Here is a 26,839-nt window from a genome sequence, read left to right on the forward strand (position 1 = left end):
GTCAGAGCGGCACTCCCGGCGCGCCCGTCCGAGCACGCGGCAGCGCGAGGCGGTGGCGCGGGGCGGGCGCGAGGGCAGGTACGGAGCGGGGAGAAGGGCGAGTGTGTCACAGCGCGGCCTAAAGCCGTGCTGAGAAAGAACGCGGGCTGTGCTGCCATTCAGGGAGACCTGGGCAGGCTGGAGAGTTGGGCAGGGAGAAACCTGATGAAATTCAACAAGGGGAAGTGCAGAGTTTTACATTTGGGGAAGAACAACACCATGTCCCAGTACAGGTTGGGGGCTGAACTGCTGGAGAGTAGTGTAGGTGAAAGAGACCTGGGGGTCCTGGTAGACAGGAGGATGACCATGAGCCCGCAATGTGCCCTTGTGGCCAAGAAGGCCAATGGCATCCTGGGGTGCATTAGAAAGGGTGTGGTTAGTAGGTCAAGAGAGGTTCTCCTCCCCCTCTATTCTGCATTGGTGAGGCCGCATCTGGAATATTGTGTCCAGTTCTGGGCCCCTCAGTTCAAGGACAGGGAACTGCTTGAAAGAGTCCAGCGCAGAGCTACAAAGATGATTAAGGGAGTGGAACATCTCCCTTATGAGGAAAGGCTGAGGGAGCTGGGTTTCTTTAGCTTGGAGAAAAGGAGACTGAGGGGTGACCTCATCAATGTTTACAAATATGTAAGGGATGAGTGTCAGAAAGATGGAGTTAGGCTTTTCTCAGTGATGACCAGTGATAGGACAAGGGGTAATGGGTGCAAATTGGAGCATAGGAGGTTCAAGGTGAATATCCAAACACATTTTTTTACTGTGAGAGTGACAGCACTGGAACAGGCTGCCCAGGGAGGTTGTGGAGCCTCCTTCACTGAAGACATTCAAAACCCACCTGGATGCGTTCCTGTGTGATGTGCTCTAGGTGACCCTGCTCTGGCAGGAGGGGTTGGACTAGATGATCTTTCGAGGTCCCTTCCAACCCCTAGGATTCTATGAACAGTTTGAAGAATATGCAAAATATAGGAGTATTTTGTATACTTATTATATTTAGTAAATTTTAGAAAAATTGTATACATTTTCTAATTATCAGAACCTGAAATTGATGTAATTAAGTTGTTCTTGAGAATGTGTATTAAGCCCTTGTACTCCTACCCTGAAATATATTCTTCTTACTCTCTTTTACCTCTAATGTAAATTAATACATAAATTTCAGTTTCAAGTAGGAAGTAAAATCCTACAGGAGCTTTACTAGTCTATTTGGATGGTAAATATTCACAAACTTTTTAGGATTGAGAGAACCAGGTTCAGGATCCAGAGAAGTTCTTGGAATTCTAATTGCTGAGTCTTCAGAAACTTCTAGAAACCCTTGTGACAGTCTCATACTCCACCCTCAACCATATCCTTAACTCTACATAGAGACTAAAAAAGATATAATCTTGCTGGAAAAGAAAGGAAGAAGAAAGATAATCTGCTCTCAGCTCCTAATCACCCTCTCAGCAATGGGGATGCTTCTCTCTTTCCTCTTTTGCCTTTTAGGAGTTTTCCTGATTAAAAAAAACAACAAAACAGGGAAGGCCTTCAGTAACCTCTACTATTAAGTGACTTATCTTTCAGCCTAGAAGCTGGAGCCACTGAGTCTTTCCTACTGCATCTTTCCATTTCTTGGCAGAAGAAGAGGATTCTTTGCTCTTGTAAATTACATGTGGTAATTTACAGGTAGTAACCTATAGGATTTGCCGAAGAGCCAATCTCACATGAACAAGTATTAGAGTTCCAGCTTATTGCCCTGACCCTTCAACATGACTGCAAGTCTGTTGGAGTAGAAGGGAAATCCACTGAACAGAAGGACTTCCAATGTAGCAGTCCTATTGACAGCTCCTCAGAAATTGTTGCCTAATAGAGACTTGCTACCCTGGGACATGTAAACTCCAGAGTTGCCACATCTGGGACAGACTGCTGAAAACAGTAGAACAGTAGAAGAAGACCCTTATGAGCTCAGTTTAAGAACTTTGCTACCATCAACTTCTGAGGAAAGGATAAGAAAAGGATGGCAGAGGAGTGAATAAGAGCACCCTAGGGGCCCTCAGAAGATGGTCATACTTTCATGGGTCAGACTTTCCTCTCTCTGGGGTCATATCTCTCAATGTAGATTACCAGATGTGGCACTTCTTGTCTGGATTCATTGGGGATCCACTGGAACAGTGGAAGTGCTTGGCAAAGTCCTGACTATTGCTGACAGGCCCCCACACACGAAGTGGCAAGGGACTGTGTGGATCGCTGTTCAGGGAAGACTGTAGTTTCTCAGGATCTTGGTATCCACACATTGCCTGAAGGGAAGCAAAATAGAAAAGTCGGTTTGACTGAAAGCTCTCAGGTGAACAAGAGTTAAGGCTCTACATGTGACTGAGGCTACTGGAGTAAACTAGGACATACACAAGGGTGCCAACAATGTTCAGATCTTTACCTTCACCAGCACTATTTCTGACTGTTTTTCCCTAAACATCTCTGTTCCAATTTCCTTACCTGGCAAGCCATCTACTCTTTTTTCTATACTGCATAGTCCAGAACATAGGGAATTTAGACTACCTTGGAGTTTAAGCTCATGCAACCTTGGACTCCATCTAATTTAATGGTATAGATGTAGCCTCTGTGTCTAGATTCAGCTTCTTCAAAAGCAATGGGTGCTCATCAAGAAAGAAGAGCACTTAACACAACATCCCATTACTACTCCAGAGACTGGGGGAAAGGTCAGGTTACTTCAGTGGTGTTAAACTGGCAGTTCAAGTCTTCAATCTTGTGATTAGTCTTTATTCATTGACAAAGGAAGCAGTAGCAGCCAGATAGCCTCTGAAATGCAAATCTTGGCACTAAAACCAAATAATCTGATTTCAGAACTACTTTTCTACACACTGCTCTGACCTAATGTCAATACATGCACAAAAATTTTCCCTTTGCACAATTACAGTGACTTATAAGGATGTGACTTCTCTGAGCATAGAAATCCATTCTCTGTCACGAGGAGCTCAAGTACACAACTATGGCACAGATTTACACAAATCCTTAAACCAGATTCCCACAGAAATTTTAAACTATGTGTGCATGTACTTCTAGCTCTTTATCTTTAAATAACATTCTAAACTTTTTTTCATTATCAGTCACTCAGAATGACATGACATCTAGTTATTCACCACGACAGAGAGGCAGATATGCTCCCTTTCGAGTAAAATGCCACTTTCGGTGTGTGAGGTTGCTCACAACAGCAAAGAATTACTCAGAAGTCCTGGCAATGAAGCATGCTTTCCCTAACACTACTTGTCTGCTACAGCTTAATTTTGGTATATTTCAGAGCTTTGTAAAAGCCACATTTTCAGAGAGGTCTTTTGTTTGCTTTGAGATCCGTAACAGATTAGGGTCCTTATATGTTAATTTTAGCTTTCTAAATTAGAATCTGGGTCTCCCTAAAAAATTGGTCATGCCCAGTTCTGTGAAGAGGGGGAAAAGTGATTCAACATTGAAAAAGATAAACTCTAATAATGTGGAAGACAATGGAGAGTGAGAGACACACACAACTAGCCTAGAATCCATTACATGAGCAAAACTGAGGTAGAAAAGCTGGTCATGTGAAAGTCCAATCTCAGGTAAATTCTCTTCTTTGTGTTTTTTCAGCCAATTCTTATAGGCCTATGGAGAGAAGAAATTAATAATAAGAATAATAAATCCCCCTTCAGATGTCCCAAAACCATGTCTTCTGTCCATGAAATATATCAATATAATATGTACTTAATAAATTAGCAAGTCTGTATCTCTCTCTCCTCACTCTGAGGCTTCCTGCTGCTGGCCATGCCCTTGCTAACTCTTAAGATGGGAGAATCACAACATAACTCCTTTGCTTCCCATTTCAAACACTACCACCCACACACAGTCATAATAAGAGAAGATGTGGTGACTGCACTACGAAATTATAAAAATTATTTTCAAAGAAAGTCACACATAATTGAATAAAAATATTCAAACCCTTCCAACATTCTTTGTGCAAAAACATAGCAAATACAATCTGAGACCTAGATATCTCAGAGCACCCTGCACTCAGTAATTAATTAAACTGTTGAACTACTGCATGAGGAAATAAAAAATTCTTTCTAGACTAAAGTATTGCTGAAAACATTAATATGGAGTAATTTTACCACTACACAGAATCCTGCTTCATGTCTCAGCTTAGTTCCCCAGGTATAACATAAACAAATAAATAATAACATGCTTTTTGTATGCATGACATAAATGGGGAAATAAAGAAAGGTCCACCCCGGAACTGGTGAAGGGAAGAAGTGTTCTCACATGGAAGTAGTGAGGTTATGAGCAAAGCTTTATGAGGATCCTATGTCTGGAATAGCAGACAACTGCACTGACACAGATGTGCAAGAAATCTGGAACTGGAGCAGCATGTAGGAGAGGGCTGCAGCAGAGCAACCTTTCAACATGGAGGTTGAGTCTTATGGTGAGACTATGAGATTAGAGAAGTAAGTAGAACACAGTACCTGGTAAGCAATGGTGAGTCCTCCAGTGTCGGCTGTATTCTCCAACAGTGTAAAAGTGCCATTGACATTGAAGCCATAGCTTTCATACTGTTCAACCAAGCAGTCTACAGATTTCTGTAGTGCACTCCTGTTGCATGTAGGACAGCCCCCAGGCAGCACTGTGGGGAAAAAAAATACCCTAGAAAGTAAATACATTTCTGGCATTCACCTGTATTTCTCACACTAATCACTGAATCATCTTAGTAGTCAGTATGGCCTGGAATGGGTTTTCCCTTAACTTCATTTTCTTAATAATATATGTATACAGCAATATAGGAACCAGGATTTAAGATCCTCTGAGGGAAAGTACTGCGGAGGACCTAGATGAGTTAAAAAAGACACCACGGTCGGTACCCACCATAACCATAGAACATATGAAGAAGTTCATGCGCCATGAAGACCCCAATAGCTCCAAAGTTCACAGCACTGAAAAAACAAACAAACCAAACAACATTAAAAGAGTGATTTGAAAAGAAAAAGAGGGCAGGTGAGCATTCATTATATCCGCTGAGTGCAACTGTGGGCTGAATAGGAGCATTCTACTCTGAAAGCATACAGACTTTCTTTTTTATTGTTTCTCACATGGTACATGCTGTAAAAATGAAAATACAAATGTAAATTACTGATGCTTAAAATTTTGCTATGGGCTTGTATTAAATATTAATACCTAATAAGCCATCATATTCATGAAGAGACTGTGATTGAGATTTGGTCTCTATTAACTCTAATGACAGGTGCTGTTGTTGAGATTTACCTACTGATTTACCCTCATTTACCCACTACTGGCTAAACTGCTGCACAAACATTTAGTGCAATGGTAATTATACAAAAGCAATCTTGGAACAGTTGTCCAGAAAAAAATTACACACAAACCTGGCAAGGCAAATTAAAATTGTGATGGTTTGACTACAATTACTCTGCTCTAGTATTGGTTATCTCCCTGTATAACCAAGAGGTTCTACCAGACAACTCCAGTAGTTCTTTCCAGTCAGAATTTCTATGATTCCATGCAATGAATGTACAAATAGTACACAAGTAAGAGTACACTCAAAGTGCATTTCCACAATATTAAATGGTGGGCTCGTTCTTTCTTTACATGCACTGATTAACGCTGCTGAAGCATGAAATTATTGTGTTAGAACATTATTACACCACTGGAACTTGGTAGGAAGTGACAGGAATAGAAAACTCAACTTCTCTCAGAACTGCTCTTTCAAAAGCTCTGTAGCTGGTAATTTCTGATTGTTGCCCAGAGAAATTATGGATGCCTCCTATTTGGAAATGTTCAAGATCAAGTAGGATGGGGCTTTGAGCAATCTGATCTACTGAAAGACATCCCAGCCCATGGCAAGAGGTTGGCCTAGATGTCTTTAGAGGTCCCTTTCAACCCAAACTGTTCTATGATTCTATAACAATTGTACTGCTTTTCTGACTTATTTTAAAAATTATCCTCAATCATCTGAATTGGCTTTTGTCCAAGTTTAAACTTTGGAACATCATCTGAGAAAATGGTATTGTGCTAACCCACCAAAAGGTGATTGAGTTTGACTTATCAGACTACTCGTCTGGGATAACAATAAGAAAAATGTATTTTACCAACACTGAATAAAAGAGGAATAAGAAGCTGTAGACACTTTTTCAGATAGGAAGACTATGGTGACTAACCCTACCCCTGGAAAAATTTTTTATCTCTTCTTCTTTTCAAGGTGTCCTTCATATTATAATGAATTCATCAAATATTGCAAGCAGTAGAAGATATCATGCAACTAGTGCTAGGACACCATGAAGAAAATAAACACTTTTAACTGAGATACATTTCATTATTGCCACAGCATGAGCTTATCTTCCAGTCATTAGGAAAAATATCTACACATTATTAAGTAAAAAATGACGTAAAGTAATATTTTGACAGTCAAATCTTTTAAGTGTATTTAATGGCATAAAAACATTACTTAACAGATCTGTTCCATATGATTAAAGAACCAAAGTATAACAGTATGGTCTACAGAAGAGACATCATTGGAGGGGAAGACTCAGCTTTAAAAGTGCTTATTTGAGAAGTGTTATTTTAAAAAAAGGAAGAGAACTGTGTTTGATCCATTTGAAAAAGACTTCTCACAAGAAGTTGCTCTGTGAGGGTCCATTTTTTCTGGGTCAGATTTCAGGAATTCTTGGAATCTAGAAAATGTGAGGCAAAGGTGAAATGTCTTCTTTGCCTCTTTGCTCTAGAGTAATATACTTGGCTTAGCTTAGTTTCTCCTAGATTCTGATTTTGCAGAGTCAATGATCACACTCTTTCAGAACTCATAAGGCAGTATGCATCTGGCTTTAGGGAAAGCTTTCTCGCTCCCTTTACTGTGTCTCTGCAGAATGAAGTAAGAAAAAGATGTTGAAGAGACCCATTTAGATTCTTCCCAGAAACATGGTGCAGCCAAGGGAGATTCCACCTTTGCAACCCCTCCATACCTGGGAAAGTTCATATGGAAAAAAGGGCTGCGGAACATTCCAGCTGGAAAGACCACCACGTGATGCCTTATTGAGTAGTATGAATGCACAGACCAGGGGGAGACACGCCAGCTAGAAACAGAAAAAGAGAAAGGAGAGAATGTATTGATTCCTTATGTCTTGCTCGTTTTCTCCACTGAAATACAGAGCAGAAATGGTCTACTCAGTACCTAACTGTTCATACAACGGCAGCAAATGGTGAAACACACATTAGTGAATAGCCTTAGTTAAAGGTGTTTGAAATAAACCTTCATGGGTTTACAGATTGTCAGAGCTAGTAGCTTACCTTTCATATACATGAAGGGATTGACCCTCACAACTTCCCTGTCAAGTGAGTCACAATTAGTAACCTCCTGTAAAGTCCTGCACAGAATATTCTTCAGGCAGAGTCAGGTCCCAAGCCTGTCAATGCTGCCTGCCTTCTGAAGGATCCTATGTCCTGCCTTTGAGGTGACTCTGCTAACATTCATGTCATCACAGTGCCTTGCTGTTTGCTTTGCTGCTAACTCTGAGAGAGTCAGCTGTCTCCTTTACTAAAGGGTTCATGGGCAAAAAAGGTTTTTTTTTTCAGGTGTATGGAGCTCTCTTCACAGTGGTGGGTTTTTTTTGGTAGCATGAGCTTATGCTGAATGCAAAATAGGCTGCCAGATTCAAGGCTTTTTAAATCAGGATGCAGCAATTGCAGCCTTGCAGCAAAGAAGGACAACAGCATCTTGTCTTGCATTAGAAAAACTGTTACCAGCAGAAAGGTGTTTAAGCCCCTCTATTTGGGACTGGTGAAACCACATCCAGAAGTATTGTGTCCATCTCTACCCTTTCAGGTAGTTGTGGAGAGCAATAAGGTCTCCTCTCAGCTTCCTCATCTTCAAACTGAAAAATTCCAATTCCCTCAGCTGCTTGTGCTTTAGACACTCCGCCAGCTTCATTGCCCTTCTCTGAACATGCTTCAGCACACAGTCTTTGAGAGGCAGCCCCACCAGTGCCAAGCACAGGGGCACACTCACTTCCCTGCTCCTGCTGGCCACACTATTTCTGATGCAGGCCAGGATGTTGCTGGCCTTCTTGGTCACCTGGGCACACTGCTGGCTCACATTCAGCCAGCTATTGATCGGCACCCCCAGGTCCTTTTCTCTGGGTAGTCTTCCAGTCACTCTTCCCCAAGCCTATATATAGTGTTGCATGGGGATTGTTGTGACCCAAGTGCAGGACGTGGTGTTTGGCCTTCTTTAACCTCATACAATTGACCTCAACCCATCAATCCAACCTGTCCAGATCCTGTTGTAGAGCCTTCCTACCCTTAGGCAGATCAACACTCCCTCCAACTTGCTCTAGCTGATCCTGCTTTGAGCAGGAGAGTTGCACTAGGTGGTCTCCACAGATCCCTTCCAACTTCAGTTAGTACATGAGTGTGTGATTCTGTTATATTTTTCAGATCAGTACCTGACACTTACTTATCCTGTGTGTGATGCTGAAGGAGTTTCAAGTAGGAATTTTCCCTCAGTACATTCAAGCAAGCCACCACATTGAGGAAAAAAGTGTCTTCATTTATCTCCAACTGAGGGAAAAGAGAGGTAATATGACAGGGCAGTTCCAGGGTTCATCAAAAGGCAAACCAATGGAATGTTTGTGGTTTTTTTCCTTTCCCAGTTCTAAAGACCTTAAGTTTAAGATATGAGAGGAATGTTATCTGCAAGCCAAACAGAATGTACAAGCAGGTCACAATCAGTGTCTATCAGGTCAGCCACTTTAAATAGGAGACAGCACAGGCAACAATGTAGGAGCAACAGATAAAGGTTCTCTGGGTCTGTATGTTCCTAGAAAATTAGCAGTAGGAAATGTGCTCTGCTCTAGAGGTCACAGCCTCTTTTAGCAGCAGGCAAAATAGCAGTTGGTACACGTAAACTGCTAATAATGAGTCGGGATTGTTTACATTAGCTCACATTCTGATATTCCAGATTCACTTTGGCAGTCTGGAGTATGTGAACTGGATAGCCGATCTCCACTTGTAATTTGGAAACCTAAAATAATAACAAAGAAACAATCAGAAAGAAACATGACCAATACGAGGGTTTACATTCTACAAGTCTTATTTAAATTCTATTTCTAAACAACCTAAATATACTATGTGCATCAGCCCTTCAAAATGTCAGCTACTCTGTTTCAACAAGGCATCTTCTTCATAGATTTTTAATCTCTCTAGGTGTATAAAACTGAATTGTATATCAATACAATTTACTCAGAGTATCCATGGACAAACACTGAGCCTTTCTGTGCCTGCATATCAATGTCTGGTCATATATTCATTATGACCCTTATTTGCTATCATATTGATGGCCACCTACCATTTTCAGTGTGTATAATAGGTCTATTGAATATTGTGTGGCTGTAGAGAAGTTATGAATACGTGATGGTGCAGGCCCCTTCCACTCCTTCTTGAAAGGTTTCAGCAAAAGGAAGGCCTCAGTAACTACTGCCTCCTGCACTCACCAAGACTTTAGCCCCTTGGCGGGTCTGTTCATCCATCCACTCCAACTGATTAAGTTGGCCATAAAGGGCATCTCGGATCTCAGAGAACATCTGATCAGCCTGCCATGGAGAGCAGAAGGTACAGTCAGAACTGCAGAAAAAACATTTTTCAGGCTTAGCTACCATCTTTCTATGTTCCAGCAATTAAACTACAAGTAATTAGAAGAAAATTCCTCTTCTTGTGATGACAGAGGAGATTTCAGTTTCTACAATTATTTGGGCTTAAGGTATTTGGCATCCAGTGGTTCTTCACAGGTCTCACCATTCTCTCCCACACACCTTTTCAACTTGTCCCTCATGGTAACTAAAAAGGGAACAATTCTATTTCATTCAATCCCTGTTAGGATAGGAATGGACCAAATGATTGCCACACATCTTCATTTACATGAAAATTCAGTATCCACAAGTATTTCATGCTGGTGTCTCTCTTTCTGAAGTTATGGCAATCCAAGTCTCTTCACAAAATTATGTTTTGTTCAGCTTCGTGCTTTACTACACACAGTCTTAGATTCTTCCATAACTTCTATTGGGGTAATTTACTCTTGTCACTTTATACACTACAAATTCTTTCTCAACCTGGCATGTACATGAATTTCCTTCAAAAGAAAAAGGAACTCTCATCATCAAAGGAACAAAAAAATTAAATCTTTTCCACACTGCAGGCAGGTGTTATTTTACTGTGGATCCACTCAGAATCTGATTTATTATCTGATGGCACTGATTTATTTCTACACAGCTGGTCATATGTTGGTTTAATAGCTTGGCAATTGAAAAATGTTATTTAAATATGTCAGATTGGTGATGAGTATTTTTAACACTAACTCTCATTCCAGGATGAACACAGGGTTTGCATGCATTTGTAGGGTTGTCTTAGGTATTGGTGCTGCACATGTGATTTTGCTAACGGTTGAGATAAAGATAATAGCTGCTATTTTTTCATTAATTATTCTAGCAGTGACAGCAGTGCCCTGTTCTGACATCTTTCCCCAAAAAGGAGGGGAAGTGCATAAGTACAGGAATATGTAACCTACACACGATTTTGCTGCTTTGAAGTGGACTTAATTTGGCAAGTAAAAAAAAAAAATTAAAAAAATTAAAAAATTAGAAGAAGCTGAGCTCTTCTTGGGTGTTGAGAGAATGAATACCTACACGTTTCTTGGTCTGCTGAGGGAAAATTTCTTGCACAAACATCTGCCCTAGAACTGGCTCAAAGAAAGAGCTAGTATCAGTCAAGCACTTCTTCCAGCGCTCTGCTGGGAACTGTAACAGAGAAAGAAACAGAGACACATGAGAGTGAGGACAAAGAGATAGGAAGACGGTAAAAAGATATGTTAGTGTGCAGTCAGTAGTGTATACCCTGCTATCTAAAAATTACATCACTGAATGATATGTAGCCCCATTTAAGTTACCTCAGAAAATGTTAATGAAGTAAAACACTGAGTATTTTTTTTTCTTCACTTACTTTCACGCAAGATAAAGATCTATGTTCTAGCTGAGACAAATACACAGAAAGTGACCATCTACCTGTTGCTCCCTACCCCATGATACAGTGCACCTAGATCTCTAAAGGTGTGTCATATCTACTCCCATATTTATTTGAGAAAAAGGAAACATTTAATGGCCTAGTGAGAGTGGTTTTCCTCCCCAGATCTAAGAAACTCCATCTAGACAAGGCATCAAGAGAGCATCCAGGCATCAAGAGAGCATGTCCTAGGGTGTTCAGATGCTGGGGAGGCTGAAGAAGATGGCTGAAGACTAACTCACCATTCTAGATCCCATTTCTCCATGAAGAATCTTAGATAGCTCCAGGCGTGCATCTTGGAATCGACTGTCAAGGGCTGGGGAGAGATTCCCAATCAGACAAACAATCATATAAATGTGAAGGACCCTGTAGGAAAATGACATTTTAAAAGACTGAAGACTGGTCACTATAAACACAGAGGTATGGCAAGTGTCAGAGGAATAATTTGAGGTAGAGGAATCCTAGAAACCTGAAGAATGACAACAAAGTATTCTGAACGGGCTATATCTGGGGCTATCAAAGGAGGATGATCCAAAGAGTCAGAGTCAGCCATGATTTGACACAAGACATTCAGTCTCTTCCCAGAACACTGTTAAGACTCAAGGGGTAATTGCCTGCTAGAGCACACGATTCTTTATGGGAAGTAGGAGAAAAAGCATTCTTAGCACTGGATGAAATTATTATAGAATATTTTGAGGGGTCTGTGGGGTTCTGTGACACTTATTATGGGTTGTTTATAAGAAGAAGCAAAGGCAGGGAAAGGAAAGGATCATGGTGTATTGGTGGGACCATGCAAGGGAAAATGGAGAGGAAAGGTGGCAAGAGGGAATTGTTGAGCATAAACTTGTAGCTTGCCAAGATACCTGTCTGATTGACATGGTCACCAGAATCTGTTGTATCTTATTAAATGCTGTTCATATATCACATTCTACTGTCTGTGTGTGAAGATGAGACTGAATACTGGAGAGACAAGGAGTCTGAGTAATGGAGGGTCTTTGGTTCAAGCTAGCTGCCAGAAAGACCAAGGATCTCAGAATTGTGTACTGGAGAGACTAACGGTTTGGACTTGCTGCTAGGCAGATCTGCTTATGTATGTGTGTTTTTAACAGGGAGAGACCTGAGTACCAACAATTTAAGTAGAGTTGGAAGACTCTTGGTCTTATCCAGGTTGCCAGCACCTGTGGACAGTAGGGGATCTGGGCCCATCTTCTGGATATACTGACTATATAAGATCAGCTACTTTGTATGTATATATAAAGGTTTCACTAGTATAGACTAATCCCAATCAGCTGGAGAGAAGGAATAGGATCCAGCTGCCTGAGCTGTTCGTGTTTGTGTGAGTGCTTAGGATGGGTAGGTGCCAGTAAAGGAACTGTGTTCCATCTCTGCTGATATGTGTGACACACACATATTTATAGGTCTGTACACAGATGGTGCATGCATGTGCAAGCTTACTGGGAGTATATGCTAAACCTGTGGATATAAAAACATAGCAGCCTTGCAATTGTTAGGCTGCTGGATTCAGCAGCCTCTGAACACAGACCTCTTTAATTTATGGTACCTAAAGTTAGTATTTATTGAGTTATTGACAACTACAAACATAGATATTGACTCCTACCTTTCCTTTTGCCATTGCTGGATAAGCTGTGACATGCCTCTTAAGTAATCCATGTCATGCACTGCAATTGGCTGAGAGAGGTTCATTGGCATAGGATAGAAGACAGCCTGGAGACATGACAGCCAGTCAATAGCAGGTGCCTTTTCCTAGAAGTAAAACAAAGTTTGCATGCTGAACTATGAAACTGGACTGACTGGCAAGAAATCGTAGGCAAACTGGGATAGTCTCTCAAATACTGTTAGGACATAATTTCAACACATTAAGCTGTTTTAATGATATGGCTATAGATTATAGTAGAAAAGGAGAACTGACTTTTTAAAACTTGAATCAGCACTGGGGAGGGGAGAGAGTTGTAGGCCTGAAAAAATTCCAACTGCTGCCAATAAAACACTGTAAGTTAATGGGTTGTTTACAGCTCAACAGACTCCAAGTGTAAGTTGCAAGAAAATGGTATCTAAGCAGTGTGACTCATATCTCTTTCAATCTGGATCTTCAGAAAGAGAATGTCACATGTAATTACGTTGCTCAAATTCTAAGGCATAGATGGATAGATACCTGTAGCTCCCTAATGGTAGTACGAAAGAACAGCATCCCCCTCTGCTGTCTTTCTTGCAGTGGGGTGACAACTCGCTGGAGGTTAGAGATGAAAGACAAAGTAAGGGAAAAGGAGTCAGGAGAACCATCCTGTGGGCCTCCAAGTAGGCCCTCCAGTTTCTTCAAATATGAGAGATACACACGGAGAACCTGCAATACAGGAGCATATGACCAGTGGGAGAAACATAACTGAAAAATAGTAACATCTGTTCATCCATCCAACCATCCATCTTGATCATATAAGCTTCAGTCTTTCAAAACCACTGCAGCCTTGTCCTTAAAACTGCCTTCTTCACTGCAACACCCTTCATGTGGAATACAGTTTGCCAAGTACAGCTGTTCTCTCAGTGAAGAATACTGAATTCCCAAAATTACTTTTTTGTCCCAGCTTACAATTATTTTAGATACCAGAATCAGTCATAGATCTGCCATCTCTGGAGTCAAAGGAGAGAGATGTAGTGACATAAGTAGATAGCATTTTTGATGGAGAGAAAATACCAGTTTCTTGCTTCAATTTTCATGACGTATCGAAGGAATTCTTGTGATGGCTAGACAGACCTTATTTTTTGAGGACTACTCTAAAAAAAGTCAGACTCAGAAACTGAAATCTATTAGTTTTTATAAAGTTCAGAAAAATAACTTTTAGCAGTAACTCCCAAGGTCAAAGAGCTTGTTTCCTCACCTTTATTTAAAACATTTAAAGATCACTTTTAAAATGTTATCTACCCTTCCCCAAAACATGGATTTTAAGTTGTAAACCCTTGCTTTGGAGAAGAGGTTTTTTAATATATAATTTAAACATTCATTCAGGGTGAAACCTATAAAGAAGCCTGGGTTCATATTACTCAGCAAATACAAATTAAAACTATAACATTCTGTTTCTATACTAGATGTTTTAAATCTGGCATCTGACATTTTGCAAACTGTCTTTTTGGAAAAGTAGAGAGATTTGTAATAATTCTTTCTAGACATATGTTCAGAGGTCACTTACTGTAACCCATGGAAACAGATCACTCTGAATCAAGGAGATCCCTACACCAAATAGCTATTTTTACCTTTCATCAGCCTCTGATATGTTACCTCAAGATAATTTTTCTCTTTGAATTTACTCTCAGGTGGCATCTCAAACTCAGGATGGTCAATCTGCAAAAAGGAGTAAAGGAAAAATATCTTGCTATTTCCAGAAACACTGGAAATATAACGATAGGCTCAACAGGCTTTGTTAATTTCTGTATCACAAAATTTGAAATGTTAATAAACTGCTTTTACTTCGGAAAAATGTGTGCTAAGTGATTGTTGTGGATCCATCATATCCTGCAGCTTATTTACAAACTGATTACAAATCTGCAGTCAGTGATACTGAAATGGAAACCATGTTAAATACTTCTACATTATTTTGGCTGGGATAGAGATAAATTTATTTGTAATAGCTAGTATGGGGCTATATTTTGCATTTGTATTGAAAACTGTGTTGATAACACAGGGATGTTTTAATTATTGCTGAGCAGTGCTTACACAGATTCAAGGCTACTCCTGACATTGTCCCACCAGCAAGAAGCCTGGGGGTGCATGGGAAGCTGGGAAGGGAAACAGCTGGGACAGTTGGCCCCAACTCACTAAAAGGATATTCCACACCATATGACAACCTATTTAACAATAAAAGTGAGAGTGAAGGAGGTTGGCCAGGGCTACCATTGCTTAGGAACTGCTTTCTCCCTCCTTTTCTGTCTTTCTACTTTATTTTTCTCAATCCATGAATATTCACACTTCTACCACTGAATTTTTCTCCCCATCCCATGGGGTGAAGGAGTGAATGAATGCTTATCTGCTTACCTGATCTCAAGCACAGCACAGAAGTGCAAAATTCATTGTACACTACATGCATCAGACACTTAGACTTAAAGTCCATTATTGTACTAGCCATACCCATGAATATAGGAAGAATCACACCCTTCCACCATGAAGTATAATCTACACTGTCAAGCAGAAGAGATGAGAGAAAGTAAGCAATTTATTCTTTTTCATCTGCTCATTTTCCAGAAATAAGTGCTTTTTGTGAAATAAAATCAAGAAGTTTGCTGAAATTTAGGAAAATTCTCTTCAGAGAAGAACACAGGCTTAACTTGGGCAAGCCTGGGTTTCATGAGCTGTGTAACTGACTCTTTATTCCTAGTGCTTCAGGATAATTTTCTTTCTTTAGTATACTCACCTGAATAATGTTGGTCTCATGGTCAAAAGGACCAGGTCCCACCTGAACTCTGAAAAAGGGAAAGGTGCTGTATCTGCCCATGAGAGTCTGAAGAGTTTCATTAAAATTTTTTGCTTTCTCCTCACCTGTGATATTCCACCCACCAACCTAGAGAGGGAGAGAGACAGCATGACAGCAGATCATGACAGAAGAGAAAAACACACATTTTATTCATATTAACAAAATCTTTTTTTCATTCCTATGAACTTGGTCATTATGACAACTAAGAAGCAACAAAACAAATAGCAACAGGGGAAACTCTTGAAGATTTTTATATACCCTGATGGCTTTAAAATGACCTGTCACTTTCATGTAAGCAAAGGGATGAACTGCAACACTACACAGAGAAAGGGATTGTAATTATCAAGAGAACAAGGTGTCCAGGAAGACAGCAGGAGGAGGAGAGAGGAAAGAGGTGTCATTTTTCTAAAGCTGTTCAGAAGGACAACCAGGGATTGGGGATTACAGGTCCCACCTCCCTGGCAAGCAGGTTCATGGGTGGGTCTACAGTTACTGTTCCTTCTGGTGGAAGGGTCTGTATCGTCCTTGAAGGCATGGCATAAATGCTCTTTGCTGGCAGGAAGAAATACAACTCTCCCTGGCACTGAGAAGAGTCTCCCACAATGGACAGAGAAGCATTTTCCTCTTTAAAAGAGCCCCCTTGAAGCCAGAAGTAGTAGATTGCCAGTAGTAGTAGATCTGATATTAGACATAAAAAATTCACCCATCTTGCAAGATGTTCCCTGATATCCTATTGAACTGAGATTAAAGTGTTCCCCCTTTGCATTTTTGGTTGTTAGACAGTCTTAATATAATATGTAAAGCCATGAGGAAAGATTCAACTACCTAATGTCAGAAAATAAAATCTTGAAACAACATTTAAAGCTAGAAGATTTACACTTAGAAGTTGTGCTGTGAACCATGCTTATCTGAGTGCCAGATGCTAGCAAAACTCCATCATGACCCTAACTTCACACTTTCCTTTCACCTGCAGGAATTATCTTCTGGAGGGAGAGGAAACAGCACAAACATTCACCTGATTTAGGAGGTCCTTCAATGGTTGAGTTCCTTGGGATTCTATCTGTTGGGTATCCATGCAGGAGCGATAGAACCGGATTGCTTTCTCCTTAGCTGAGCCTCTTAACCCAAACTGTGGGCTCTCTGAGGAAAAAAAACAACAAACTAACAAAACCCAAAAAAATTTAAAACTGCAAAAGTAGTTAAAAAAAAAAAAAAGTGGGGGCAGTATTAAACCAGACAAAAGTTGTAAGAAAATATTTGACTGCATTTTGATTCATAACAATTTAGTAAATACATTCATACTTCCTAAAACCGTTCAAAGCAGGAGATCTTCTAGTGCCATGACTATTCCTGAGGCCAAATAGGTGAGTTTCTTTGCAGGGAAACAGCAGCACAAGGGGAAGGTGGTGCACATTTAGGCTTCAGTCCCTCATGAAGTCAGGACACATGACCAGAGTGCATATTCAGACAAGCATACCAAAAAGGATCTACTTCTACAAGGCAACAGAAAAAAAATTCTGGGTTTCTGTCAGAATTTTAAAGTGTGACTTTGATCTGTTATACTTGGCAAGGGGAACTGAAATGTTTAAAATGCAGCTATTGTAATATGATATGCTAAAGAATAAATCTGTACCTGCAATTGGAGAAGGAAGAGACTGGGCTCAGTCCCTATTAGGAATGATTGTGCTCTCAGGCCTTGATATCCTCAGCTCTGACTAAGGAAGTTGCTGAAGTTAACACATCAATCATATGTCCCTACCTAAAAGTCTTTTCAGGATGAGCTGGTTTTCTTCCAACAGCACATCAAATACATTTAGTGATTCTTCTGTAGTTCTGCTTGACTGTTTGCCTTCCCAGCTGCCACAGGCATACTTGTAGAAATCCACACAGGGGTCTACAGTTTCATTCCTAGAATTCAGGAGTCTGGCCAGCAGTGTAAGACTCGGCTCAGCATCACAGGATCCTGGGTGGGAAGTAATAGGAGAGAATTGAGCAGCAACAGTGGACAGTGAGAACAACTCCAAACAAAACTAAACAAAACAAAACAAAACAAAACTAAACCAAAGTAAACTAAACTAAGCTAAACAAAATGTCAGGTTAAGAGTCAATAATGTTGATTTTGGGGCAGAGAATGTCTGTATCCACCAGTATAAATGTAACTTCAGTACTGAGTGCATTCAGTATGTGTTTCATAAGCATAATCATTTACATTTATCATTTTGCAGACAGTTGTTCAGTAAATTTGAAAGGCAAATAAATATTTTTAGTTTATGCTCACAGCTACCCCATTAGAAAGACTATGTCTTTTATCTACAGTATGACTGCACTGGTCTGTGTTAGAAAAGTAGGACTAGACTTAGTGAGTCAGAGATGGAAAGGTGGAAGAGGAGCTCCAAATCTCAGATTCAGTCCAGTTTCTTGGAGGTGACTACAGTCAGAGCATGACACAATGATGAGATGCAAGACGATATAATGATGCTCTTCCTCAAAACTGGGGACAAGCATATTAAATAGCAGTCAGAGCAGGAGGACAGGTGTGGGGATCTCTCCCCACTATGACCCAAGGAAGAGGCAGAACTGTGTACCTTTTTTACTACTGCTGTTATGATTCTTTGAGATTCTGAAAGTCTGACTCTTAACACAGATACTAAGCATAATACACAATGGAGGCAGATAGGAGAGAAAGGGATCTTACAAATAGGGTGGATAAAGAAGCAAGGAAAATTATATACCGTATTATACCTAGACTACAAGTCATCATGATGTAGGTGATAAGTAGTGTAAATCCAAGGAGAGTACTGAGAAGCAGTATACACAGAAGTAGGCTTTTCCCCTGAAGACATCGTTTTTTCTTTGCACCTGTTCTCAGCTCCTGGTCACAGGTCTGAAGAGAGAAAAATGAGATGAACAGAAAAAAAAACCAAACACAAACAGTTACCTGTTTCTCCATTGACTGCAAAGGAAGCTAGATGACTATGCTACTTTGTGTGTCCACTGCTTCTACCTACTTTGATGTACATAAGACTGGAGAAGAGAACAGACATGGGAATTGATGCTGATAATATTAAAAAGGCAAAGAACTGAAAAAATGAGAAGTGGAATAACTTAGTAAGAATACACAGTGAGAAAAAGGAGGTAGAAGGGAAAAAAATCAGAAGATAATGGAAGGAAGAGGAATAGAGAAGCAACAAGTGAATCTCATAGGTGTGAAAGCTGATGGAAGTGTTACTTAAGAGTCTGACGTGACAGTGTCAGGGCCTGGACCATACTGTCCCCACAGCGTCAAGTTAAGCTTCCTGTGCTCTAGGCTGGTTCTCTACTAAAAGAAACCTTGACAGGCCTTAGAGCTCCTTGAGAAAGAGCTAGAAACAGTCTTCACTTTGCAACTGCTTTTTTGCAGCTCTGATGCTTAACCTCCATCTAAGCTACGCTGCAGCAATAGCCAGGCCTCTGGCTGGCCATGTACCCCACTAATCTGGATCCTGACCTTAAACCTACAGGCTTGCTTCTGCAGGTTTGCCCTTGGACCTGCCTCATCACAATGGACCTTCCTGGCAATCTATACTCTTGGTTGGCCATAGCTGCTCTCACCAAATCAGCCTTACACCCCTCATACTCTGGGGGTGCACACCTTGCTGGCAAACTCATTACTTTTTGTTTGCCTATCATGACTCTCAGGTTCTAGCTTTTCTTCCCCTGTCTGCCCTTGTTGCTTCCTTACACACAACAGCTAAACTGCATTTGTCACCACATTCAGTATCTGCCTTCTTTGCTACAAAACCAGAAAAACACAGATCTTTACAAAAATCACAAGAAGAAACAAAGCAAAATCCTACAAGAATTAAATACATCACAGCATACACATTTTCATCTGAGGAAAGGTGAAGAAAATGAAAGAGCCAGAAGAACAATCCAGAGAACTATAGGCCTGTCAGCCTGACCTCGGTGCCTGGCAAGGTTAAGGAACAGATCATCCTGAGGGCCACTGAGGAGCATGTAGAAGACAACCAGGGGATCAGGTCCAGCCTTAGGAAAGGAAGGTCTTGCCTAACCAATCTATGACTGGGTGACCTGCCTAGTGGATGAGGGGAAGCTGTGGATGTGGTCTGCCTTGACTTCAGCAAGGCCTTTGACACAGTCTCCCACTGCATCCTCCTGGACAAGCTGGCAGCCCATGGCTTGGAAGGTGCACCCTTTTCTGGGTTAAAAACTGGCTGGATGAGAGTGATGGTGGATGGAGCTGCATCCAGTTGGTGTCTGGTGACCAGCGGTGTCCCCCGGGGATCAGTGCCAGGCCCAGTCCTATTCAGCATCTTTATTGACAACCTGAATGAGGGGATCAAGTCTACCCTTATTAAATTTGTGGATGACACCAAGCTAGGGGAGACTGTTTATCTGCTGGAGGGTAGGAAGACACTGCAGAGGGACCTGGATGGGATGGATCAACGGGCTGAGGCCAATGGTATGAGGTTCAACAAGACCAAGTGTTGGGTCCTGCACTTTGGCCACAACAGTCCCAGGCAGCATCACAGGCTGGGGGAGGAGTGGCTGGAGAGTGGCTTGGTAGAGAGGGACCTGGGGGTGCTGGTTGACAGCAGCTGAACATGAGCCAGCAGGGTGCCATGGTCTGGCTGATGTGGTGCTGTTAGGTCATAGGCTGGACTTGATGGTCTCAGAGGTCTCTTCCAGCCTCAATAATTCTCTGATTCTTTGATTCTGTGTAATCATCTGTTCTAATATACTATGTACAATTCCTGCACAAAAGCATGACCAAAAAAACCCCACAGAAATAGAAAAATAGACCTCATAATTTTATATCTTTCAGATGTGTATTTTATAAAATCATTAACAGAAGCCTCTCAAAAGCATATGTCAGCCTACTTGACTCATGGAAACTGCTAACAAGGGTTAAATACCTAACTGCATTTCTCCCTTTAGAATCCTGTTCTCCAGAATTCTTTAGGCAGGATACAGGATAACTAAGTGGAGAGCAAGTACATACAAGTTAATCCTGGCATTAAAAGCTGCTGATTACAGAACATGATCATACTGGCAAAATAAAATGTAGAAAATACAAAGAAGGAAATGCAAATTCCCTTTGCATGTCACTGTAGTAAAGCACTTTAGCTTTTACTCCTCAGGTAGAAAATCACTGTCATGACCTAACAGTAAGACAGGGAAGGGAGTTAAAAAAAATTGCTTGGCTGAAAAGGGAAGAAATAAAAATATTCTTCAACATGCAAGCCCTCATCTCTCAACACTTAGGAGAGAGTGAATGACTGACATTCACAATGCTCCTGACTTTTCTGTTGCAGTACATTTCTTGTTTTTCACATTGATAATCTGACCTAATCGTACTTTTTGTGCCCCGTGGAGCATGAGGAATAAAGAAGAGGAGTCAAGAGGAACGTGCATGTCTGCAAGGCTATGATATTATTGGCATCACAGATACATGGTGCGTGGAGTCCTATGACTGGAGTGTTGGAATGGAAGGATATAGGCAGGGAAGACATGGATGGGAGGTCACCCTTTATGTCAGTGACCAGCTGGAGAGCATGGACCTCCACCTGGGAATGGATAAGGAGCCAACTGAGAGCTTGTAAGTCAGGATTAAAGAAAGAACAGGGACAGGGGACATTGTAGTGGGGGTTTGCTACAGGCTACTGGACCAGGAAGACCAAGTGTAAGAGGCCCTTTTTAGATAGATAGGAGTAGCCTCATGTTCACAAGTCTGGTATCTTTTGGAGGGGTAATGCAGCACAGCATAAGCAATCCAGGAGGTCCCTAGAATGTGTGGATGATAAATTCCTTCTCCAAATGATAAAGGAGACAATGAGGAAGGGTGTTATGCTGGATCTTGTTCTCACCAACAAAGAAGGGCTGGTGGGGAGTATGAAGCTCAAGGGCAGCCTTGGCTGCAGCAACCATAAAATGGCGTAATTCAGGAGCCTTAGGGCAACAAGGAGGGTGCACAGCAAGCTCACTACCCTGGACTTCAGGAGAGAAGACTTTGACCTCTTCAGGGATCTGCTTGGTAGGGTACCATGGGACAAAACCCTGGAGGGGAGAGGAGCCCAAGAAAGCTGGTCAATATTCAAGGATCACCTCCTCCAAGCTCAGGACCAGTGCATCACAACAAAGAGGAAGTCAGGCAAAAGTGCCAGGAAGCCTGGATGATAAAAAAGGAGCTCCTGGAGAAATTCAGACACAAAAAGGAAAACTACAGAGGGTGGAAGCAAGGACGGGGTAGGCTGGGAAAAATACATGGGAACTGTCCAAGCAACCAGGGATCAGGTCAGGAAAGTAAGGGGTAAGGGTTTAAAATGGAAGAGCATGGATTTAGGTTTTATCATTAGGAATAAATGAGAGTGTGATTCTATGATTCTGTGAAATCTGGCCAGGGACATCAAGTGCAACGAGAAAAGCTTCTATAGGTATGTCGGTGATAAACGGAAAATGTGGGCCCTCTTCAGAAGGAAACAGAAGACCTATAAACTGGGATATGGAGAATGCTGATGTACTCGAGCCACAAGTGCTCAAGCCACACCACCCAAGTCACAGAAGGCAAAGACAGGGACTGGAAGAATGAAGAACACCCACAGTAGGGTGGATCAGGTTTGAGACTATACAAGGAACCTGAAGCTACATAAGTCCATGGGAAGTGATGAGATACATCAGCAGGTCCTGATGGAACTGGCACATGAAGCTGCTAAGCCACTATCCCTCATATCTAAGAAGCTGTGGCAATCTGGTGAAGTCCCACTGTCTGGAAAAGAGGAAACATAATCCCTATTTTGAAAAAAAGGAAGACTTGGGGAACAACAGGCCAATCAGTCTTACCTCTGTGACTGTCAAGGTCATTACAGATCCTCCAGAAAATAATATTAAGGCGCATGGGATTTAAGGAGGTGATAGGTAACAGGCAACATAGCTTCACTAAGGGCAAATTGTGCCTGAAATATTTGGTGGCCTTCCATAATGGGGTTACAGTGCTGGTCAGTAAGAGTAGAGTAAATAACATCATTTACCTGTACTTGTGCAAAGCATTTGACATTGTCCTACATAACATCCTTGTTTCTAAATTGGAGAGACATGGACTTGACAGATGGATCATTCCATGGCTAAGAAATTGGCTGGATGGCTGCACTCCAAGGGTTGCGGTCAACAGCTCAATGTCCAACTGGAGCCTGTGACAAGTGGCATTTCTTGGGGATCAGTCCTGGGACCACTGCTGTGTAACACCTTTGTCAGGGACATGGACAGTGGGATTGACTGAACCTTCAGCAAGTTTGCTGATGACACCAAACTGTGTGGTGAGGTCAACATGCTTGGAGGAAAGGGATGGCATCCAGAGGGCACTTGACAGGTTTGAGTAGTGGGCTCGTGCAAACTCTATGAGGTTCAACAAGGCCAAGTGCAAGGTCCTGCACCTGAGTTGGGGCAATCCCAAGCACAAATACAGGCTGGGTGGAGAATGCATGGAGAGCAACCCTGAGGAGAAGGACTTGGGGGTGTTGGTTGATGAAAAACCCAACATGCGTGAGCAATGTGGGTTCGCAGACAGAAAGCCAACCACACTCTGGGCTGCATCAAAATAAACATGATCAGCTGGTCAAGGGAAGTGATTCTCCCCCTCTACTTGGCTCTCATGAAACCCCACCTGGAGTACTGCGTCTAGTTCTGGAGTTCCCAACATAAGAAGGACGTGGAGAGAGTCCAGACGAGGGCCAGAAAGATGATCAGAGGGCTGGAGCACCTGTCCTCTGAAGACAGGCAGAGAGAGTTGGGGTTGTTCAGCCTGCAGAAGAGAAGGCTCCTTAGGGAGAGAGACTTTAGTGCAGCCTTCCAGTACCAGAAGCTGCAGAGGGACTTTCTACAAGGACATGTAATGATAGAATGAGGGGTAACAGTTTAAAGCTGAAAGAGCTTAAGATTAGGTTAGACTTTAGGAAGAAATTCTGTAGTGTGAGGGTGGTGAGACTGGAATAGGTTGCCCAGTGAAGCTGGGGAAGCAACATCCCTAGAAGTATTCAAGGGCAGGTTGGATAGAGATCTAAGCAACCTGGTCTGGTGGGAGGTGTCCCTGCCCACAGCAGAGAGTTGGAACTAGATGATCTTTAAGATCCCCTCCAACCCAAACCATCCTATGATTCTATGAAAAATTTATAATTTTACAGTTCTTCACATTATCAGAGGACATCTGTTTCTCTCAAAAAAAAAGAGTACTAAACAGACATGGCTATGGAGATACTAACAAGAAACTGCTATTTCAAGTCTGTAACTGCAATTTCTGCCAAACTTGATGTTAACAGTAGGTTTGTATCAGGCCTATACATTATGTTCCTTTTGAAATAGAAAATGCATCTAATTATATATTTTTAAAAATTTGTAAGACAACTAGACTTTCCCCCGAAGGCTCCAATAACTAGAGAAATTTCTTGCTGAGAATCACATACTTCAAAAGAATAGCATAATCCAAAAGAAAAGTTGGAGGAATGGAAATTGGTTGTGTACTTCTCCTCAGAAATTCAATTAAGGTCTGTATTATGTGAGTCATAACAATAAAAAGTGTTCTTCAAACACTTCACCTTTCATAAAAAATATCTTTCTAATCTTGCCTCTGTTATTGGGGCTGGATCTGAGAGAACTTGTGGACCTACACAAAGAGAGAAAAAAAGAGGAGGCCAGTTTTACTTAGTTGTCTTGTATATCTTTTTCATGACAACAGCTTAAAGAAATCTAGAAAAACACCTGCTCTTTCAGTAATCCTATAAAGTTACTAACCTTGGCAATATCCCTGTCAGATTCTTTATCTAATATAAACTTCACTTTTCTGCCACAAATGGACTAAGTGGTTCTCAGAACACAGGCACTGATATACAGAGCCCTTCCAAATTCAGTGAACCTTGGCCAAGGAACTGTGTGTTTAACTAGATGGAACTGGAGGTGGAATAGAACAACTTCCAGGGCACTGGATGAAGAAACACTACCTAGCTTGCAGGAAGCCAAATCACTGTATTGTGGTATGTTTTGAGTCTTGGTTGCCTCATCTAGCATGCTTCATATAAAGACAGGTTAATAGTTTGAGCAAGCCTCAGGAAAAGGATAAAGAGCGTTTTATCTCTAAAGAGCTTTTTCATATGGGCCCCACTTAGGAGTAAGAAAAATCATTAGTATTTGTATGAGATTGAAGAGTCATGCATATTGCATTAGTTTCAGTTCTTTCATGCTTTTCAGAATGTGCAGGTGCTCAAATTTAAATGGCTTTGCTGTAGCTGAGATCAAATGTCTGACTTCTAATTTTCACTGACTGTAAACTGTCAGTTCTCATTTACACTGAATGTAAAAGTTTGCTTCTAATTGTCCTCAATTATAAAATTAATAATTCTGAATTTATATACTATATAAATAATCCAATTCAAATGCAAGCATGACCTAGGTTAGCAGAAACTTTAGTTAGCACTAAAGCAAGAATTATTCAATGCAACTAAATCAGCCAAGGAATTTTATTTTCCTTTATAACCTCCTTCCGTTTGCGAGCTATTCCTGAATTCTGCATGGAGGTTGAAGTTCCTTTGCCTAATACTTCCTCACCTTGCATTTTTCCAGTGTTCAGGGCTGTTCCAGATATAGAAGCATCTAACTTTTAGGAAAATTAAATAAAATAAACTAAAGAGATCAAAGGTAGGGAAAATGTGTTTTATTTTTCATAACTATTTACTAGAAAATTTAGGGGTATTATTATTAGCCAGTAGACCATTAATGAATTACTGAATTTGGCTGTTACCCAAATTGTGTTTATCACATCAGTCATGTGGATGACATTTTCAGACTAATGCCCCCATATTCACATAAATTTCAACATATTCTTACATTTATCATTTGTCAGCAAAACACTTAGGTACATAAATTGAGCACATTAAATGCCATTTGAGAAATAATATTTTAGCCAGTGTTCAAAATACAGGGCCTGCTAACCTGAGACACTCTACAGAAAGTTTGCTGAATTATATTGTAGACTACTAAAAATCTGAAGTTTAACCATGGCCAACAAGTATTTAAAATTATTTTATTGTCTGATATTTATCACACAGAAATATAAGAATGAATATACAAATAAAACATTTATTTAAATTCTTCAGCCAGAAAAATTCAGACAAGGCAAATATAGTGGCTATCTGCATTACCAGCCACAGCTCTTGCAACACTCAACAGCTCTCAAGATAATAAATGATACACATTTCTATTTTTAATAATATTTATTTACATAGAAAATTTTACTTATCACTATTGTTCTTGAATGTTTTGTGCATTTGAGCAATCCTGAGCTAACAGTTCAGTCAATGCAATTTGTCTGCATATAAGAAATTAACATTTTATTAGTTATTTCCAAAAAAGGGAAAGAACACCACACTACACTGGGAGCAATTAGGTTTACTGTGTCATTCTCACATTCAGAAAACTATGCCATGTTTACCCACAATTGCCTGTGGAGAAAAAATTTGCATGTTTCCATGTAAGTCCTTTCTTAAAATAATTTGTTGAAAAAATGGGGATACAATAAAAGATACAAATAATGAGATTATTACTGTTGTTGTTATTGTTACTACTTGTTGGTCAGTGCTTAAACAGATCTGAATACAGCCTCAAAATGGCCATTAGGATGACTAACAGGATGGGGAAGAACTAAATCATCACCCATCCCACGTAATTAACTCTGAGACCTGGAGAACCCTCTTCTGGATACAAACTGTCAAAATCTCCACTGATCCAGTCCCCTAAGGCAATAAGCAGCAGCTGTGTCAGGGGAAAAAAAAACAACAAAAAAACCAAAAAAACCCAAACCAAACCAAAACAAAACAAAAAACAGAGGGGTGCAACAAAGGTACCTCAGCAGACTGCAAGACAGACCCACTTCCTTACCTCTGGAAGAGCTGTCATTCTTGTCACTGAGCAGGCTTTGCTCCTGTGGTTACCACAGTTGTCAGCTCTGTTTACTTGCTTGCTATCAGTCTGCTGTGCCAAGCCACCCTCCTAAGTTCAGAGACAATCTCTTCTTCCCAGCTTGGCTGTTTGCTGTGGGGAGGGGAAAAGAGAGGAAAAGCTCTGAGAAAAACGCCCCTAAAGAAACTGGGAGGGAGGGAAATTGATACATTTCTGCAACTCTCCACCCACCTTCTCTTTCTAACACCTTTACTGCTCATAAAACTGCATTTTTTGTTCCCTTCTGACACTTCCTAGGACTAACGTGTCTT

The 26,839-nt window shown here is 40.9% G+C and overlaps 1 protein-coding gene across 1 annotated transcript; it reads right to left on the reverse strand.

The window, feature by feature from the left end:
• Nucleotides 1-2,126: 2,126 nt before the first annotated feature.
• On the reverse strand, nucleotides 2,127-26,525 carry KEL (Kell blood group, metallo-endopeptidase). Its single transcript, XM_009998308.1, has 18 exons — nucleotides 26,508-26,525; nucleotides 18,327-18,468; nucleotides 17,344-17,547; nucleotides 16,600-16,724; nucleotides 15,525-15,671; nucleotides 14,396-14,458; nucleotides 13,277-13,465; nucleotides 12,722-12,867; nucleotides 11,346-11,469; nucleotides 10,731-10,841; nucleotides 9,543-9,641; nucleotides 8,996-9,073; nucleotides 8,507-8,610; nucleotides 7,017-7,127; nucleotides 4,909-4,976; nucleotides 4,512-4,669; nucleotides 3,565-3,657; nucleotides 2,127-2,303 (listed from the first exon to the last, which is right to left on the reverse strand). The coding sequence occupies exons 1-18, from the start codon at nucleotides 26,523-26,525 to the stop codon at nucleotides 2,127-2,129; spliced, it is 2,157 nt and encodes a 718-aa protein (XP_009996610.1).
• Between the last annotated feature and the right edge of the window lie 314 nt (nucleotides 26,526-26,839).

Source organism: Chaetura pelagica, unplaced genomic scaffold, assembly GCF_000747805.2.
Source record: "Chaetura pelagica isolate M959 unplaced genomic scaffold, ChaPel_1.0 scaffold120, whole genome shotgun sequence".
Taxonomy (NCBI): domain Eukaryota; kingdom Metazoa; phylum Chordata; class Aves; order Apodiformes; family Apodidae; genus Chaetura; species Chaetura pelagica.